Consider the following 20,591-nt stretch of genomic DNA (forward strand, 5'->3'; position numbering starts at 1 on the left):
GCAAATGCAGAAATACAGAAACATACAAGTCCTTCTGTTCATTTTGTACCTAAGTTCAGAATTAGTTTGAACATAATATGCCGCTTTCTTTTCTCTCACCTCATCGGAGCACATTTGTCAGCTAGAGACGAGGTGAAGATTCAGATCTGCCTTTCATCCTTGACTCTAACATGAACTCTGTGCATTCCTCTTAAAACCAACATCATCTCAGTTTTTTCTCCTGTAATACAAGAAAAACAGAAAGAAGTCATTTATAGCATGCACTGATACCTACATGGAGATAATCCTGTCTATGTGCAAAACACTAATGGTTGTTTGTTTTCATAATGAACTATATTTATTTAAACTAAATACTGTCATAACACTGTTTCTTTCTTAAGAAAGCAGTTTACCACATTGATTTCTACACGTATGAATGCGTTGTTTCTTGGTTTTGGTTTCGCAAAACAGGCTCAGGTCTTTCAGGCTTGCGGCAAACTTTAAAAGGACATAAAATTCTTCATTCTCCAGAAAATCTGCCACAAGGCTGGAAGACATTCTGTTACACAAACTTCTATTTTTAAATGTTAGAAAACATTAATGTTCCAACTGTCAAAACAGCTTTTCAGAATAAATTAACTACTTAAAACAAAATGTTGAATAGCTAATGATATCCTTTTGGGCAGTACCTCCTTTTAAAAGTACAGATGGATTTGTTTTGTGTTCAGCTTGTCAGCTTTCCACTAACAAGGCATATTGGCTCATGAACCTGCTTTAAGAGAAGTTAAAGGAACAAATGTACTGTAGGTTGACTGGCAGTTCAAAGGCTTCAAAGACTCTCTGGAGCCTTTTCCTCCAAAAAAAAAAAAAAAAAAAAGACATTAACTATGATTCATCAATCAGTGGTTTATGTAACCTGAAAGCATTTCACTTTTGCTATTCATCAAGTCCCCAAGTTTCTTGGTGTGTGATAATACTCTTTGTGTGCAGAGATGCCATCACACAACTGGTTAGATACCGGTTACTAGAAAATGCTTACAGGTGATACACCTGGCCTTTCTAAGAGAACTCTGAATGTGGACTTCAGCCTTAAAAGGTGAGAAATATCCTCATCTAAGAGGGGAATACGAGTGACATTTCTGTGAATTGGGCACATAGCTCTGCACGTACATTTGAGCACAACTTTCTAACTACAGACACCTCATTTCTTTTACATGGGTGATTTTCATAGGATCTCCCTTTCTTGCTCAGAAAGGTTTAAGTTGCATCAATTATACCTCCTCTTTTGACAAGGGAAATTAACTGACTTCAGAAAACTGTATTTTTCAGATTTCATCATTAAAAAAATACTTCACCTCCATGGTAGCCACTTATTTATGGTTCTTTTAACAGTTGTTTAATCAACCAGTGCAAACTATTGCAAGCATTATAAAAGGCAACAGGACAATACATAACCTAGAGTAGTAGTCCGTAACGATTCATTACACCACGGAGCATACTATGAGAGTTTATAACTACTGCTTATAAAATACTTTAAGAATGTCTTGAACTTTTGTTGACGTGAAATTATATGAACTTATGTTATGTTGATGTGGAATTACATATAAAGCTGCCAAAGTTGCTCATTTTTTCACACAATATCAATAAGCATGAACAGTGTGGCAATTCGAAAGTTTCTGGAAATGAAATTAGCAATTTCCAGCCTGGAGAAATGCATCAGGAAGGGCTGTAGTGCTTCTGAAAAGGGTAAAAAAAGGAAGCCCACAGTCACTAGAATCATAGCCATAGCCAGAAGTTTATCACTGGCTATGAAGACCATCAATCTAGGCAACAGCTTACACAATACAAAAGGTTCGAACCCAAAAGAAGAGTTCATGCTATGCATTCTAAATAATGTTTAGTAAGTACTCGGCACTCATAGATTTAAAAGATTTAAAATCTTTAAGTGTGTGCTTCTCTGCTGTTCTGCACAGGGTTCTTTTTTGTATCAAATGCTATGAAAACATATTTTCATCTTAGTCCCATGAAAACTGTAGCATTTGTTGGCACAAAACGCATTAATATGAAATTATTTTAATGTGTTGACAACATAAAATTTCCAGAGCCTAATTTTCTTGCAGTAATATAGTGTGTTCAGTTCTGCACTGGGTATTTGATTCAGTGACAGTTTCTTGCAGAAGGCATCACCTTTTGAATCAGCCACATCACTTGTGGTATGTCTTCTGTTGTCAGGGAAGATCTCAGCCAAAAATGGAGTGGTGGGTAATCAGATGGAAACAAGCAATATTTGTTGTAAGAGACACGACTGTAAAAGAGCCAAAATGCACTAATCCTGGTACATATGCTGAATTTCTAATGAATTTTTAATGACTTCTTTTGGTAGAGAGACAATTTAATGTACTGATTCATGTTCCCTGTGCATATCAAAATCTTTTCTCATCTCCAAGTAGAATGAAAAGGTCAGGTCTTCTGCTCACATACACAACAATGCAGGAATACAGTAAATGTAGCCCTATTGCACTTCTCTTTGAAGGAGGGCTATCTTCTTTTACAGCTACATGTGTTGACGTACCATAAATAAGTTAATTTATGTTTCATACTGTTGTCAACGAAAATCCTCCTACGTAAACTAGTACTCTGCATTTGCCCCTACAAAAAAATTATTACTTACGTGACTGATTCCCAGTTCAGCACAACTCTCTCTTTAAAACAGGAGAAAAAATGCCACTATTAATGGCAGAGCTGTCAAGACAGCATCATCTGAAAGACTCAGAGTGTTTCAAGACAAAGCCAAATTGTCAATCTCTACTGCAGCTTGCAGAGGGAGGAAAAAAAGAGTCTGATTGTTGAAAGTGAAATAATGTAAAAGAAAACTTAGTTCAAACTTATGCACTGTATCAGGTAAGAAGGGCTGATGTGATTCTGTGTAGATTTACTTTGAAAACCATCGGTTTCTCTTACTGATGAATGACTCCATTTGCTCTGTACTTTTTAGGTATGGAGAGTAGCTCCTGGTCTCACAGAATCTTCTATAATTGCCTGTGCTCTTTATAAGTTGTTGGGGTGCAGAAGAGGGATAGGGATTTCTCACAGTAACACTTGGTAAATCAGAAACAGTACTTCTTCACACACCTAATTCCTTAATCTTTTTTGAGGTGCCCATGCAAGTTTGCCTATTAATAAGAATCCATATACTACTGTACTGTGGTATGTACCATATTACAGCAATATATCTAAAAGCTGAATAGCTTTCTATAGATGAATTCTTATAGATAGCTATGTTAGTTAATGGCTGTAGCAGATAGCAGTGGATAGCTTAGGTTACAAGAAAGGAAGAAGGGCAGTAATATTTTATGTTACCTAGTCACCTTTAGCACTGTCTAGAGCCTTAGTAGGTGACATTGATAACCAAAGGAGAATTCAGCTTTTTCTTCCATTTCTGGAAATGAGTTGAAGGACAGGGAAAAAAAATGTCAAGAACTTAAACTATTTGTTGTATTCAGAGGTGAATTGTTAGATGCAAGCCAGTAGGAGCCTTGCAACTAAAGCTCTATAAAATGTAAGCAGGACTGGCATTAGGAAATATAACTCACCAATTGTGCTGTCAATTCTGACTTTTCTGATCTAAACACAGGATTTATTCTGCTTGCTTGGGAAATTCCCAGCTATAGGAACTGATTCAGCACAACTCTCTTGAACTTATGCTCTGAGCAATCATTTGCAACAGCCTTTGTAGCTACATCATTGTTCTGTCCATGATGTGAGCTGAGTAGCATAACACAACATAAAGGCCAGATTTAAGGTTCTGCTACATATCCAAATTACTTCATTCCATTTGCTAGTCGGTTCCATGAATGGCCACCATTTCTGAATTACCTCAGGTGGGCAGTTGGACTTGATGATTTTAGAGTTTTTTTCCAACTTTGGTGATTCCGTTATTCTATGATTCTACGATTAACTTTGTCTCCATTAGCTCTTCTGCTGCTGCTGCTTCCAGTACTCTTCAACAGAGTTAACTCCAGTTTAGGGACCAACAAGAAGAGCTGTTTGAGTTTCTGTCACTGCTTAAATGGCCCATACCAAGTAGGAGTAACGAATGTTAACCTCAGATTAATGCCTAAAGCTTTTCATTTTCTGTTTTAATACAGTAGGCAAACTAAACTGTGAGTTATTCATTCATGTCTAGTTCCTGGCAACTGAGAAACAGTGTAATTTACTGAAGACAGCCAACTTATACAGCAGAACGGCATCTGGAAAAGTGCACATAACAGCTAATAAGGTTTTTTTCTGACTCTCACAAATAGAAAGAGTGTGCTGTTAACATTACTAAGCAAATATGAAATGCAGAAATTAAAAAACAGTCATTAAAAATGGAAAATGGCTGTCCGGAAGAGGATCAAGAATGGCCAAAAAAAAGCAGTAAATGAGAAAGAGAGGCAGACAACCTTAAATGTCAGGTTATTGAGAACTTAGGAAGCTAATGCACCCATGATGGAACTCCTTTCACATACCTTTAGACACCATCTACAAAGGAGCAAGCTTATAGTCAACAAGGAGAAACAGGCACAAATCTGAGCTGTTTTAGACTCCCACATTAGAAACACACACCAGAGCACTCTATACAGCTCACTTTAGTTAGAAAAATCCCACACCCTGGTACATAAGAGCAGCAAACGCTTGAGACAGGACTGACTCCCTGTTCCTCTGCTGCCAGTGCACTACATCGCAGAGCAGGTTCATCCTCTTTCAAGTCAAGATGTTTACCCAGGAAGTTTCCAGAAAGGACTGGAGTATTGACATATCATATCCTCTGGGTTCTCTGTAAACCTCAGATCTGGTGTCTTCTTACCCTCATATAGGCCCAATATTTTAGACAATTATTTTTATGCAGGCTTAAATGCCAGTACAAATACATACAATTATCATGTAACTACCCAGGGTAGAGTCTGCCCTGTGTTTCTTTCCTAAGAATACTCAATACTTTCCTTAGCAAGATAACATTTGTTATGCACAGAATTAAGGTGGTGTTTTGTTTTGAGATCAGGGTTATTGAACTTCATCAGTGTTAAAGACAGATTTGAAACCACTTCAGTTAAATGGTACTAACTGCACGGTACTTTGGGCCAGGTTCTTGACATTTCAGTCATGAATATTTCTGCTGTAAGAGATATTCTCTGATTTCAGATTTCATTCTTGTTTGTGTGCAAAAGCACTATTTCTGCTTCAAAGAACGTGCAACAGAAGAAGTAATGTCTTTGATTTGTTAACATTACACCTGAACAAAAAGCCGGAGAGACTTGTCACTAATTCTGGCAAAATGAAATCCAACCCAGGAGAAAATGTAAGGGTCCTGGGGCATCATGAGCACAGTTTCATTTCTACAATACAATCAAGAATACCTCCTTTCCATAAAACATTAGGTGCTCCCCATGGCAGCTGGAATTGGGATCTGAGATTTAATGCTTCTTTGAAAATCTTGTTTAACTTTTCTTATGTCCCATAGCTTGATTCAGTCTTGGTACATCCCTTACATGCCTTAAAAAGTATCTGATTCTGAATAACAAAACCAATCTTCTCACATCTCAGATCAGAACTGCATCTGATATATCTACACTTTATCAGGAGCTGGAATAACCTGTGGCTGCTTTTTCACAAGCACTGAGCGTGCAAGCCACTCCTGAGAGCCAGAGGAACCCGGACCTCTTCCTGCTCCATTGCACTAAGGTATTCAAATTCAATGTTTAAGCTGTGAATATGAGCTGCTGTTAATTATTAGCCAGATTATTGGCATAATTATTTTTTGGCACAATTCTATCTCTGTAAAATGGGTCTAATCATGTTTTCAGTTCAGGGGAGTGAAATGACTGCAGTGATACAAAATGCCACAGCATTTTGAAAATGACAGCAGAATGTTTTTCATTCCAGTCAAATGCTATAGTGAACACATCAATAAGAACTCCGTGGAGAGATAAACTTGTCTCTGAGTTGCACAGTACACACTGTCATGGTGAAGACATAGCAGAACTATTCTTACTTCTTACACACTGGGACTGTCCATCCAGGACGGAAGGAAAGGAATCTAGGGGGGGAAAAAAAAAAAGTATGTGATCATATCATTAAAAACAGACAGCAGTATATTCAAAAGCAGAATCCCACTTTTTATAACAACATTTTATCACTTGCAATAATCTTATTGACAAACTAGCTACTATATTCACTGTGAGAGGATTATATCCTAGCTAAATGTCCTTTCTGCATACAGCCCAAGTAGCACAGATGACCAAAGAGAGGCAACAGTGGAGCTTTGGTTATTTCAGTACAAAATCTGCTGCTGCAGACTAAACTGACAAAGGTGGCTTCCAGTTAAGACAATGCACTTGGCACAGAGGCAGTTAGGAATTAACTCCTGTTGTCTGGCAGTACAGAAGATGCATGTGACAATTTCCTAGCACAGAAAACTTCAGCTGTGCTTCTTAGCCCCCATAAGTAACTGAAAGACCAGTTTTCCAAATGCATTTGGGCACCTAAAGGTACACCTGAGGACAATCATTGTCACCTGCCTAATTCCCACTGAAAAATATGCAGTCAGGTAATTAATTTTAATTTTCATTATCTAAAAGAAAAAAAATAAACCTAGTCTCTTAAAAGCTGTGTATTTTTTCTCTGAACCACGCTGTGTGGACACTAGAACTAAATGTACACAGGCAGCCTTTGTTTCGGCGTTTCCTAGCTTTTTAATATTAGTCTTTCACTTCCTAAGAATACCATCTGAAACAATTTCCATGCATGAAACAATGAATCTACCAGTATTAACAAAAGATTTTACATTAATAATGAGAGAATTTTCATTCATATTCATAGTTAACCAAAAAATGAACATGATTTCTATGTTGTAACTCTCACACTATCTGTCAATTTCAATCATTTCCCCTCTTTTTGTATGCTTCACTTAGCTTTCATCCCCTTGAACACGTTTTTCTATTTTGATCATCGCATCCTTCTACAAGAAACCTCTTCAACGTTGTCTGTTTTCTAATAAGTCTGTTTTCTTATATTTCAGTGATCCGTTGCCTCATTTACTCCAGCTTTCCCTATAACTTATGTTACCTTATTTAGCCCTTGAAAACACCCACGGGGAATATTACCTCAGCATCTTATCACAACTGTAAAGCTGAAGCTACGATTCTGATGTGCAATATGCTATTATCTTCAGGAAGGCATCCTGCATATACTAGGCTAATATTTACCAGTGTGCTAATGTAACGATGACCAAGCTGCCTCTGCTCCTCTCCGGGGCACCTTCTATCGATACGGATGGGAATTAATGACAGTCTCTCTCTCTGCTGCCTGATGTCAGAGCTGAGAAAGGTGTGAAGGGTATATAAGAGCTGTATTGTCAGCAAGGAAGTGGGGAAAAGGGATACTCCAGAGCCAGGTGCAAGCGTGGAACTGTGGCATGCACCCTTCTCGCTAACGCAGGTGTGCTTCTCCAGTTAGCTCCCTGACCATTACAAGGTAAACACTTTCCTTTTTTCTTATTTAAGATGCAATGCAATAGATGTGCTTTTAGGAAAACGTGTTCCAATGATTAATCAACAGCATTTTTTCAGGAAAAGGCTAAAATGACTTCAAGGTAAATTGCACTTGGGACCAAAATTTGAGATCAGAACACGCCAGGAAATGCAAACTCGAGATATGGGAAAGGATTGACACTATTAGATGAAAAATAAATGCTTACTGTTGAGAGATTTCTCTCTGAATTTGCCTGTCACTAAACTTGTGGGAATCATTTTTTCACTCTAGCCTATGAAAAAGAGCAGCTACTGTTGATTTAGGACAGAATGGTCATCAGTCACAGGATATGCTGAGGAATATTTGGCATTGCTCTCAATTCTCAATCATTTTTCTTTTCAGAAAGTTTGGAAGCAAAGATGTGTAACCTAAAGCTGTCAGTTTTCTTCATTGTACTTTCTGTCACCCTGAGCTGTTTGGAAGCTACATCTATTGAGAAGTGAGTAATAAGTAATCATATTTATTTCTGTATAGGGGTAGCTTTCCAATTATTGCATGAATTGTTTTTACTTTCATGTCTAAAATAACATGAGCAGAAATAGAGCTATTCAGTATCACAGAGTATTTTATCGTTTAAAGATTATTATCTGTGAGTGACGATCTCTCTGATGGGACTTCCAAGAGGCAAGAGTGGATACTGCCCATAATGTCACAGAACACACTCTCAGGACTTAGTGAGAAAATGCCGGGACAGCCAGCAGCAAAGACAAAAAGGTATTGATTTCTCATGCTTCTTCTTGATGTATCACAAGTAAAATGAAGTAAAATGAAGTAAAATGAAGTAAAATTTAAACCGGTGATATTCTGTTGAGATTCTTCATGCCTCTTATTTCTCGTAAAATACTCTTCCTGTAAACAGAGCCACTCCATAAGCAGGATAAAATGTAAATCCAGAGAAAAAAGTGGCACATCATTTGTTACTTCACAATTACAGCCCTTCCACAAATGAAAAAAGCTTGCAAATACTACATTACCTTGAGAAGTAAAGTCTATCTTTTTTAATTTTTTTTTTTTTTTTTTAATTTAAACATCAAATCTCCAAGCCTAAAGGAGAAATAAAAAGAAAACATATCCTGCTTAATAACACAAGTGCTTTGACAGAATAGAATTCTTTTAAAATTTAACTACTTCCTGACATTGAATAATATTTCATTAGTGTTACATGCCAATTTAATCATGGGAAGAATGAAGAAAAGAAACTGGCTCTGATAGAGTTTAAGTAGTCTGAAATACATACATTCATGTTTATAGAGCCCTAAATCCAATTTCAGGTAATGTTTTGACTATAAAATAACATTTCAAAAAGTACTTGCAATTTCTGCTGAATGATAAACAGCACTGAATGCTCAGTCTTGCCTTTTGAACAGTACTCTTTCAATGACAGTTCTGCTATAGATAGACTCGGTAAATATATGTAGAGTTATCTGTTTCTTTCAATTAAATAAATATTACCATATAACAATTTGGCTCCCTTCCAAAATAATAATGGAGACTACCTGCATTTATACAGTTCTTGCTTTTTAAAAATCAATATATATATATATGTATATTGTAGTAATCAAACACAGGGCATCGCCTCTATGAGTGTGGTATGCCTTACCTGCTTTTTTGAGATGTTTGTATACAATCTTACTGGGTGAAGTGTTTCAAAGCACATATTCAATTAAAGGCTATAGATCAGAAAGCTAAAAAGCTAATAGACATAATGGTTTCAGCCAGTCTTGACACTGGTTAGAAATCTGGTAACTTCCTGTAAGAACTGAGGTTTTAAACTTGGAGTGGCAGGGTCTGATTTGATACCATTAAAGAAAAGGAGAATTCTGCCTCCACTAACAAATGAGGATTTTCATTATAAACAGTTGCTGTTTGAACCCCATATGTTAAGGGCTTCATTAAACTCTTTTTAAATAATAGAAATACCAAGAAAAATCTATGAGGAGCTATATCAAACCCTATGCAAACATTTAGTTAAAATATTGATTGCTTAAAAATTGCTGCCTATTTGCTGATCAAAACTGGTATGCTACAGACATTTCTCTCATAATTGCTATTCCATTTGCATTCTTAGATTAGCACAACTAACTCTCAAAGAATAGATGACATTTGAGATAATGGATTTAGTCAATCAACAGGAAAAAGTATTCATTGGTAATTGCTCAGAGTTTGAAACTAAAATTGGAACTCTTCACAGTGAATTTCTACTGAAAACTGCAGTCTACTCTATGCCATGTTAATGTGAAGAAACCAAAGAAAATTAACAATAATTCTGTAAGCAAGTGGCCATCAAATATTTATGTGTGGAGGAGAAGCAGAGTAGTTTCAGAAGTTGTAAAGCCTGTGCTCTTTCAAGCCAATCATTGTATTGTGTTTAAAACAAAGATCTAATGCTGCTTAAGTCCTACACAGCATTTGTAAATGGTTGGTTCAGAGCATTAAATATTATTTTTAGGTAAGGACTCTTCCACAGGAACTCTTTAAAGCCTTATCCAGAAAATGATGACCTCCTACACAATTGCAGATGTTTTAACAAAGATGTGGCCCCTTTTCACTATTGAAGAAATCCCTATTAAGACAGAACTAAATCCTCAGTGGTACTGAAGCCAGCAGCGGTCGGCAATATCTGCCACCTCTCACATTAGATGGCACAGCTGGGAGAGCCTTCTGGCTCAATCCATTTAACATGGACTGAAAGATCACTGTTTGGTGAGAGCAGGGTATGATTTGGAGGGAAGAAGAGAACTAAATACATGTTAGTGGTTGCCATTACATTAGTAATCCTCATGATATCAGCAAGAGCTCTGAATAGACTCAGAAGTTCAGCTTAAAGGTAAACATTTAGTCATTGTTTTCACTTACTGTCTTAACTATACTATCATTGGAGGTTTTCTAGATGTCATAAACTGCTATTCTGAATATCAATAAAAATGACATATGACTGTTAAGGTTAGCATTTAAATAACCCCCATCATTAAAACTGATAATAGCATACAGTGCAAAAAAGAAAAATTCAGGCACAAAGTAGGTGGAAGGAAGATTGTAATGTTCCTGTATTTGTGCACATATTAAAAGAACTCTCACATTAGCACAGTTCAAAAGCCTTTTAGAAGCAGCACACCTGATTGCTCATCATTTGACTTCATTACCTCATCTTGGTTCTTTTTTTTTTTTACATTAGTGGTCACCACCTGGAGAAACGGAAGTGCAACACTGCTACATGTGTGACACAACGCTTGGCTGACTTCTTAGTTCGTTCCAGCAGCAACATCGGAGCAATTTATTCACCTACTAATGTGGGGTCCAATACATATGGAAAGAGGGACACAGCTGGGCTTTTAAGCAGAAAATCCCAAAACAATACAAATCTTTAGGGTGTTGTAATGACTATCAATACAGTTTTAGTTAGGAGCTCAGTTTCTAATGTAATCTTTTGGTCAATTATTACTTGTACAGTCTTAACAGTGCCTTGTTTTCTTTGTGTACGTGTATGTAATTTATGCATGTGTAACATCATGCATAGGCTATTTCAAATCCTTTAGAACTCCAGAAATCTGCTTGTCAAATTTCTTTGTAAAAAACAAGAAACAAAAAACTATAATAAATGGCAGAATAATTCCAACTTTTTTATTATTTTATTATTATTATTAAAAGGCTAAAAAGATAAACATGATGTGTATGTCTTTATAGTCACAGTTTGGTGAGAAGAAACCATTCATCTTAATTAAGACCAACAAAAAACAGAACACTAAAAGAAGTTATTTCCTAATTTAGGTAAAACAGAAGAATCTTCTGGTTTGGAAATGGTTACAGAGCCTTTTTTTTTCCCAGGTGAAAGAACAATTAGATGAGATATTATGGTTGTACAGTCTGATTATTAGACTAATTAACTGCCTTGTCTCCCTCCACCATTAAGAGCCTGAAAATAGCAGAAGTAGCCTTGCAGTGTAGGTTTCCACACAGTGAGGATAGGATATTAAGAGTTTATTACTCTTACTATAAGATGGTATCAGCAAAAGTAAGCATCACAAGCATATCTTCATTTCAAACTGGTAGAAATACTTCTCTTTGAGTATTCCTTTCCTTGAACTTAAGTAATAAAGAGAAAAAAACAAATGGCAATTCAGGTATCAAAACATACCATAGATGTAAAGTAAATCTGCCTTCTGGCATACAAATATTTCTACCAACATTCAAGAAAACTAGAGATGGGCAGATCATAATGGAATTCTGACAGTGTCATTTTGTCCTACCACAGTCCAGTATCAGTGCATGCTAAATAACCATATTTGTTCCTTTAAAATGCTAAGTGAACTTTCACAGAGATAACATCAGTGGTTGTTTAATCCAGTACTTTCTCATTGGGACTTCACTATCAGCTGGAAAATATGACTGTTCAATTAAGAAAAACATTCAGTAGAAGCTCAGGGCTGGAGAAGCAAGTGAAATCTTAATTGTCATTGTTTCATTTGCCTCTGTCATAAAGAATGCCTCAAAATACAAAAGACACATTGCAGAGTTTAATATTACATGGTACTTTTCCTTCATTCCACAAATATCACATGGGAATAAAATTTACTGAACAATTTTTCTGCTGTAAAACTGTTACCGATTACTCTGTTGAGAAAAGTTTCACTCTTCAGCAATGTTCTAATGAATATTTATTCTTAAAGTTACTGAGAAAATCATTCAGATGGTATTAAACTTGTATCATATTTCTACCAGCTTGAAACGCTTTCCATTCAAGCTATTTTTGAGATATGTTAGGCAGTGGGTTTAAATTGTTTTCCAGCTAGAATATTCACTTTTCAGTAAGCAAACAAGAAAATGACAGGATAGCTTTCAAATGTCACCATGACATTGTTTGTACAGAGGAGTAACTAGGAATCCTCACTGCAAGTGGGTGCTGATTTCTAGGCTAATCCCAGCCTGAAATATGTACAATGCGTTAAGCATCAACTTTTGCTCTTCAAGCTGCCATATGACAAAACAAAGCATAGACTATCTATGCTTAGTTGCAAGGGAATTGTATACACTACTTTCTGCCCTATGCCCTTCCAAACCTGAAAGGTTCAACACTAAAATCTATTTATCGTGTTTGCCTCCATTTGACAAAATATTTAAAAACATTACTCATCTCCCAAACCAGTGAACCATCTCACGTAACTTCAACTAGCCTGTCGTCAGCTCACTCCTGCTACTTGCTGGAGAAAGGTAGCTACTTCCAATTTAGACACAGCTTAGACACCTATTTTAGGATGGGATGAATCATGCCCTTGAAGAGCCTCTGTTTCTTCACTGACAATATAAAGTGTCTAGACAATTAGCTAAAATGGGTACTTTGACTGCAGTTAGATGGCATGAATCCAACTTTCAGTTGATATGAACAGTTCAACTTAAAAAAATGTTTGGTACAGCGAAACACACAAAAAAAACTTTCAGGCTCCAAATCATCAGAGTGACCAAATTTCCCATTCTGAACTAGAGTAATAAATTCATCCATTCGGAGCACCTTGAGGAACTGCCTGCAGAGTTGTATCCTCATACGTATCTTTGAGAATGCAACTCTGCTACCCTTCCTGCTCCTGCGTAGTTACCACCAGTTGCACCTAGACTAGTTAAAGAAGAAGGATCTAATCATGGTAAGCCTGGATAAAATACTTAGCACAATAGTTAGAGATTAAGTCAGTATAAGAGATGGATTTAAAAAGAAAAAAAATGCATGTAATCATAAAGCCCCTAAACAGCATAATTTCAGACACTGCAGAACATGAAGACTGTTGGGTGAAGCCTAAATAAAAAATAAATAAATAAATAAATAAAAAATTCCTCTAAACACGTCTTAAAATCCCAATATGTATTCATCTGGACCTCTGGGAAGATAAATATTTGCTGAGAATCAAGTCTCTGCTCTTTTTCATCTGGACACTCCACAGCTTTCAGAGAAGAGGAAAAAAAAGAAAAATCATAAAAGATGAAAATCAATAATGTAAATTATGTGACAAATAAGGCCATTTTCTGTTGAAAAAATAAAAGTATTAGATATCTGCTTTCTAGTGGCTCCTGCTGAGTTCTCCTTAAAAGAAACAAAATAGGAAGATAGTATTTATTCTCATCAAATTAAAGGGGGAAGAATAAAAATCATCAAACAAGAAAAAGCAACGTTAAGAAAAAAAAGATTATATGAATATCAGAAAAGAATGAAATGATGAAATGTCCCTTAGAGTCTAATATTTCTAAGGAAATACGGCAGTTTCATAAAAGGTAGGTTCATCATTTTTGATGATAAATTGAGTTGTGGTAAGAACTCAATTTGTCTCCAAAAATTAAGAAAGCACACGATATTTGTGCAACATAAAATTCACTTCTATTGAATAATAACTTTTGGATGATTAGATTCTATTTGTATTTAGGAAATATCAGTATTTTTCATATACATAATCTGGGAGATAGCTTCAAACACTGTGCTGGGAAAGCTTCCATTCCCTTCCAATGGGACAGTGTGATTAGCAAGCCGTTTGGATTCTACTGAATGATTTTCTAAAACTATTTAGAGATTCATACATTGACAGTATGAGTAAAATCCACTTCCTGTAATGAACTACTGAACATCTTCACTAGCAGTTGTCTTCATTTTCTAGACTTGTGCTGTGTTTAATTCAAGCAGCTCACATACCAATATAGTTTGATAGTTATGGTAGAATCCTTTTCTTTAGAGTAACAAGATAAAGAACTTCTGCTGTCTAGCTTCATTATCACATAGAGAAAGGACTGCTCTACATGGCTTTTATAATGCAACTAGCAAAAAGCTGTAGTTATGTATGACACATCTTGCTGTATACTGAATATAAAAATAATGGTTGAAGTAACTTGAAATAGAAGTTTCCTGAGGGAAATGACAACTTCTGTTCCAAACATCTTACAGTTACTTCTATTTTTCCAACCTAATAAGAAAAAAAACAAAAAAACAAAAAAAAAACCTCTACAGAAAAATAAAATACATTTGAATTATTTTTGAGGTCTTTGTATGCTTCAATAACCAGACTCAAACACAGACCTGAAACCCACAGTTTAAACTAGGCTTCAGTTTAAGAACAAAGTCCATCAAATCTGGATTCTGAGAACTATATAAATTGGTTTCCAGCTTCAACTGCAACAAAAATAAAATATTTTTAATTTGGTCAATTAAAGAAGTGTTTCCCTAACTAAAAACTGTCTTTGAATAAAATTGTTAAAAATAATTCTCAAACTAGGAATTTACATTATGCATGCCATCAAAAGTTGAAACTCATGGCATCAGAAGCTGACCAAAGAATGAAACAATGGTGATGAGACAATAGTTAGAACTGCTCTTCATCATACCACATATTTTCACTTTGAATGCTGAAAAAATTGAACTGAAAGAACACATTTACATGTATTTAGTCCCTAACAACAGGCTTGATCTGAATAACAACTATGCCATAAAGTAACCAATTTCTAGATATGATTTTATAAGTACAAAATCCATTTAATTATTCAAATTAAGGATCTTGGACCTAATTCTTCTTTAATAACATTTTTACCTCTATATTAAAATACTTGATTTGATCTAGCATTACAAATAGTGAAACTGTTTCTTACCATCTATTTTACAATATTCTTAGCATAAAAGATTACTGAACAGACAGCCTGAGACCAGTGTAGAACAACTGATGACACCAAGGTTGATAGAACCTGGTTACATTTGTTCATTCCCAAGTTTTGATTAGGGTGTCATCTATGGACTGCACTGTATTTTTGTCACATTTTGTATTTTTGTCATTTTTTTCTATTTTTGTTGCTGTTTTCAAAAGGAATTAAAATAACTGGAATGTATTAAAATAATTGCATTAAAATGTAAGTATCTACCCTAAAGCATCTGCAAGAATAGATTTTTATTTATGTGGATTGAAACAGCTGGAATAATATTGAAATTAAATGTTGCTCAATATAATTCATATAATAATTAAAACCAGCAGAAGCTCCTTTATTTACACTGCCAACAGAAGCAGATCATGGTAGTCAAACAGGATAATTTCTCATTCAATAAGCAGCCCATGTGGAAGAGGTCGAGGTGGGACCTCCCTTCATTTTGTAAGGGGAATTGTGTAAGAATTTGATCAGTCTATAATTGTCAGTCCAGCACTGAAGAAGCTGAGGTACTCAACTGTCAGAATACAGGTCATTTTTAAAAACCGTTCTTGGATGAGCACATTACTTACGCTGCATACGGAACTAGCCACTGAGGATTTAGAAGAAGAAGGAAAAATCTTTTAAATGTCAATTGGCAGATATTATCTAATGAGGTTCAACACAGCCAAGTGCAAGGTTTTGCACTTAGGCTGCAGGAATCCCAGGCTTATATACAGACTGGGAGGAGCAGTCCTTGAGAGCAGCCCTGCAGAGAAGGACCTGGAGGTCCTGGTCGATGAAAAACTTAACATGAGCCAGCAGTGTGCTCTTGCAGCTTGGGAAGCAAATGGTATCCTGGGCTCCATCAAAAGAGGGTTGGCCAGCAGGGACAGGGAGGTGATTGTCCCCCTCTGCTCTGCTCTTGTGAGGCCTCAGCTGGAGTACTGTGTTCAGGTGTCTAGGTCTGGAGCCCCCAGTACAAGAAAGACAGGGTGCTGTTGGAGAGGGTTGAGAGGAGGGCCACAAAGATGATCAGAGTGCTGGAGCACTTGCCCTATGAGGACTGGCTGAGGGAGCCAGGCTTGTTCAGCCTGGAGAAGAGAAGGCTGTGGGGTGACCTTCTTGCAGCTTTTCAGTACCTAAAGGAAGCCTATAAGCAGGAGGGGAATCAACTCTTTACAGGGTAAATAAGGGTAGATAATGGCAGGACAAGGGGAAATGGCTTTAATTTGAGGGAGGGAAGATTTAGGTTGGATCTGAGGGGGAAGTTCTTTACCAAGAGAGTGGTGAGGTGCTGCCCTGCCCCTGGAGGTGTTCAAGGCCAGGTTGGATGGGACCTGGGCAGACTGGTCTAGCATTTGATATGGAGGTTGGTGCCCTGCATGTGGCAGGGGAGTTGAAGCTTGTTAAATCTTGTGAGATTCACTTGGGTCTCTCTGGCTGGCATCTTGTCCCTCGGGAGTGTTGACCACACCACACAGCTTGGTGTCATCCACAAACTTGCTGAGAGTGCACTCAATCCCACTGTCAATGTCATTGATTAAGATGTTAAAAAGAACCAGTTTCAGTACAGATCCCTGAGGGGCACCACTCAACACCAATCAACAATTGGACACTGAGTCATTGACTACCACTTTCTGAGTATGATCTTGTAACGAGTTCCTCATCCTTCAAACAATTCACTTGTCAAATTAATATCTTTCTAATTTGGAGAGAAGGATGTTATGTGATCATGTCAAAGGCCTAACTGAAGTCCAGACAGATGATGTAAGTGGCTCTTCCCTTGTCCACTGACTCATAAAAACCCACAGGGTTGGTCAGGCAGGACCTGACCTTGGTGAAGCCATGCCGCTTACCCCATATCACCTCCATGTACCTTAACACAGTTTCCAGGAGGATGTACACCATGATCTTCCCTGGCACAGAAGTGAGGCTGATAGGTGAGTATTCCTTGGGTCATCCTTTCTACCCTTCTTAAAAAATGGGGGTAATATTGACTTTTTTCCAGTCACAAGGTACTCTACCTGACTGCCATGTCTTTTCAAATGTCATTGAGAGTGACTTGGTGACTACATCAGTTGATTCCCTCAGGATTCTGAGATGAATCTCATTGGAACCCATAGACTTACGGAAGTTCGGGTTTCTCAGGCGGTCAAGAACCTGATTTTGCTGGGGGCATCCCTCCCCCTGTTCCCACATTTCAAATCATCCACTTGAGGGCTGTATGTAGAGCAGTTGCTAGTGAAGACTGAGGCCAAAAAAAAAGTTGTTGAGTACCTCCACCTTCTCTTTGTCTGTTGCTACCAGACTGTCTGTATTGCTCACAGGGGGGATACTTCCTCCTGGATTTTTAGTTTTCTGGTTGATGTACCTTTCTTATTCTTCATTGCACCCCTTGCCGAAGTCCAGTTCCAGTTGAGCCTTGGCTTTTCGGACTGCATCCCTACACAGCCTTGCAGCATCTCAACACTCCTCCTAAGGTACATGTCCCTGCTTCCACTGCCTGTGCATTTTCTTCTTGCTCTTCAGTTTGATCAGCAGGTCCCAGTTCAGCCATGCTGGGCTCTTGCCTTCCTTTCCAGTCTTCCTCCACCTAGAGATGGAGAGCACTTGTGCCCTAAGGAATGCTACTCTAAGGTCTGCCAGCTCTGCTCTACTGCCTTGTCCTTGAGAACAGATTCCCAGGGGGTGTGGAGCCAGGAGCTGGACTCACTGATACTTATGGATACCTTCCAACTCGGGATATTAAACGATTTTATGCTTATTGAGAAAAGACATTCTAAAAACATTCTTCAGTCCACAGATACTTGTTGTTAACTCCCTTTTCTTTAGGAAGCCTTTTCCAAAAATCAAAAAAGCAGATGTTACCACTATTTTTCCTACTAATTCTTGTCTATCATACAGTAAAGCTTGCCAAGAGGCTTTGTGTGCACTCCACCAGATAATGTACAGCTAACAGACCAGATATAAGTATTGGAAAAGACCTAATCACAGAATCACAGAATTGTAGGGGTTGGAAGGGACCTCCAGAGATGATCGAGTCCAACCCCCCTGCCAAAGCAGGTTCCCTACACCAGGTCTCACATGTAGGTGACCAGGCAGGTCTTGAATACCTCCAGAGAAGGAGACTCCACCACCTCCCTGGGCAGCCTGTTCCAGTGCTCTGTCATCCTCACCGTAAAGAAGTCCTTGAGCACATTTGTGCAGAACTTCCTATGCTGCAGTTTCCGGCCATTTCCCCTTGTCCTGTCTCCACACACTGTTGAAAATCAAAATATCATTTCATGAACCCAGAGAGTATAAACAGTAAATAAACAGCATGGTCCCTCAATTTATTTCTGGAAAGGAAGAAGTTTTTCTCATTATTTATTCAGTGTTTTCCAAGCTCAAATTAAGGCAAATGAAACACAGCACTGACAACATTAATACAAGCTCACAACCATGTACATACTGAGCGCTGTAATGTAAAGCCACTAGACCATGATATTTGGAATTAAATAACTAAAGAAATCTATTTCATCCTAATATTCATCCTCTTCATTCCACACCTTAGCAATATAACTTCTGTGAGTCACCACTCCAAGCAGCAAACTAATTTAAAAACAATTCTTTCCACACTTTCAATATTGAACAATTGGTTCTGGAGACAGATGACTTCACAGATGATTACAGTCACCATCACCCTCAGTATCACTTTGAGCTGGGTCAGTCTTAGTGTCTGAAAGGAAGCTAACATAACTAGCCACATAACTAGTCATTGTCCAACTCAACAGCAATGGGTGAGACAGTGGTTTTCCAGAACAGCATACTGCAAAACTTGCTCCATAAAATCAAAAGAGAAATCACTCTATCTCTAGAAGTGTGTTCAGGTCTCAGTCCAGCAGATGTAAAAATAATTTTATTCAATTTTTCCTTATAGAACACATGGGAATGAAAGAAAGAAGGAAGATCAGTAAATAACTAACTACGGCTTTAGAAGAGTACAGCACAGTCAGCAAAACCTTCTAGAGAAGAGATATTTGCATGTTTTTTGAGGTTGTAGGCAGACACCACTTCAAACATACAATAACTTATCAGTCAGAAAACTGATTTGAATGTATGGCCCAAGTGGCTGTGCAGAAACAATGCAGATTGATTCAATGACCACACAAGGTAACAGGAGAAAGAAGCAGAGATTTCCAACATTAAGGTAAAACTGAAATCTTGAAACAAAATGGTGAATATATTATTGTTGCTTAAAATAATAACTTTTGCCCTGAATTCACAGAGAATTTCAGAGACTTCTCTTGAAGCCATCAACTTTAATGTATCTGTATTCTTCTTCAAAAATATTCCATCTCACATTCTGGTAACTAGCTTTATAAAACATCAGCAAATTATGGGCACATCTCATTTCTGATGTGATTTTCCACAAAGCTATCATTCATGTTAAAACCACTTCCAGGTCTGGCAAGACAAAATTTGACCACAAGAAGAAATACTAATAAACTAGGAAATATCTCGAGTCAATTTCAGGCTCAAAAGAGAATAAGAAGAATGTCTGAATTTGAGATTTCACATAATTTCCTTTACTATAAAAGCGAAGTGGAAATTCTGTGGAAGCTCTGCAGCAAGGAGCCTTGGCACACAGATCATTTCATTGACACTATGTGCACGCACACATACATACATGCATATACAGCACAGAGAAAAATTCTGCAATTTCAGGTAAATAGGTTTTTTGCATTCTCAGTTGTGGGATAAAAAACTGAATTTCCCAATTTCTGCTTAGTTTCAGCATTTCATTATTTGAGGGCTGGAACATCTCCCCTGCAGGGACCAGCTGAGAGAGCTGGGGCTCTTCAATCTGGACAAGAGAAGGAGGGACCTTATAGAAGCCTTTAAGTACCTGAAGGAGACCTACAGGAAAATTGAGAGGGACTTTTTATAAGGGCAGGCAGGCAGGCAAGAGGGGAAATGGCTTTAAACTGGAAGAGTGTAGGTTTAGACTAGATATTAGGAAGAAATTATTCACTGTAAAGGTGAAACACTGGAACATGTTGCCAAGAGAGGTTGTGAATGCCCTCTCCTTGGAAACATTCAAGGCCAGCTAGATGAGGCTTTGAGAAACCTGGTCAAGAGGAAGGTGTCTTTGCCTATAGCAGGGGGTTGGAACCAGATGGTCTTAAATGTCCTTTCCAACCCAAATCATTCTATGATTCTGATTTATTATAGTATTGCCAGAACTAATATCAATTCTTATCTTTCTGATAATTTATTTTGTCAAAATTCTTTATGACAAATGTAAAAAAGATACAAATATCAAGAGCTTGAAATCAACACACATTATTACATGGTCTGCGAAGTGGGGATGAATTTAGAAAGCATAAATTAGTAGTATTGTGTTTGCTGGC

At 37.4% G+C, this 20,591-nt stretch overlaps 2 protein-coding genes across 4 annotated transcripts in view; one reads left to right on the plus strand and one right to left on the minus strand.

Moving 5' to 3' along the window:
- Positions 1–20,591, minus strand: part of SLCO1A2 (solute carrier organic anion transporter family member 1A2) — a 51,079-nt gene that overhangs the window by 28,064 nt on the left and 2,424 nt on the right. The window contains exons 1-3 of one of the 3 annotated variants that reach the window (XM_048962211.1): positions 8,526–8,545; positions 6,014–6,058; positions 100–220 (exon numbers count right to left, since the gene is read on the minus strand). The gene's annotated coding sequence lies outside the window, so the exon portion shown is untranslated. Of the gene's footprint in view, positions 1–99; positions 221–6,013; positions 6,059–8,525; positions 8,546–20,591 lie in introns of those variants that run through there. The other 2 variants (XM_048962201.1, XM_048962222.1) reach the window with 2 other exon arrangements.
- Positions 6,335–11,676, plus strand: LOC125700922 (islet amyloid polypeptide). Its single transcript, XM_048962240.1, has 4 exons — positions 6,335–7,494; positions 7,894–7,990; positions 8,131–8,265; positions 10,727–11,676. Exons 2-4 carry the CDS (start codon positions 7,911–7,913, stop codon positions 10,917–10,919), a joined length of 408 nt encoding a protein of 135 aa, XP_048818197.1. The 5' UTR covers positions 6,335–7,494; positions 7,894–7,910; the 3' UTR covers positions 10,920–11,676.

This window comes from Lagopus muta, chromosome 1 (assembly GCF_023343835.1).
Source record: "Lagopus muta isolate bLagMut1 chromosome 1, bLagMut1 primary, whole genome shotgun sequence".
Lineage (NCBI taxonomy): Eukaryota > Metazoa > Chordata > Aves > Galliformes > Phasianidae > Lagopus > Lagopus muta.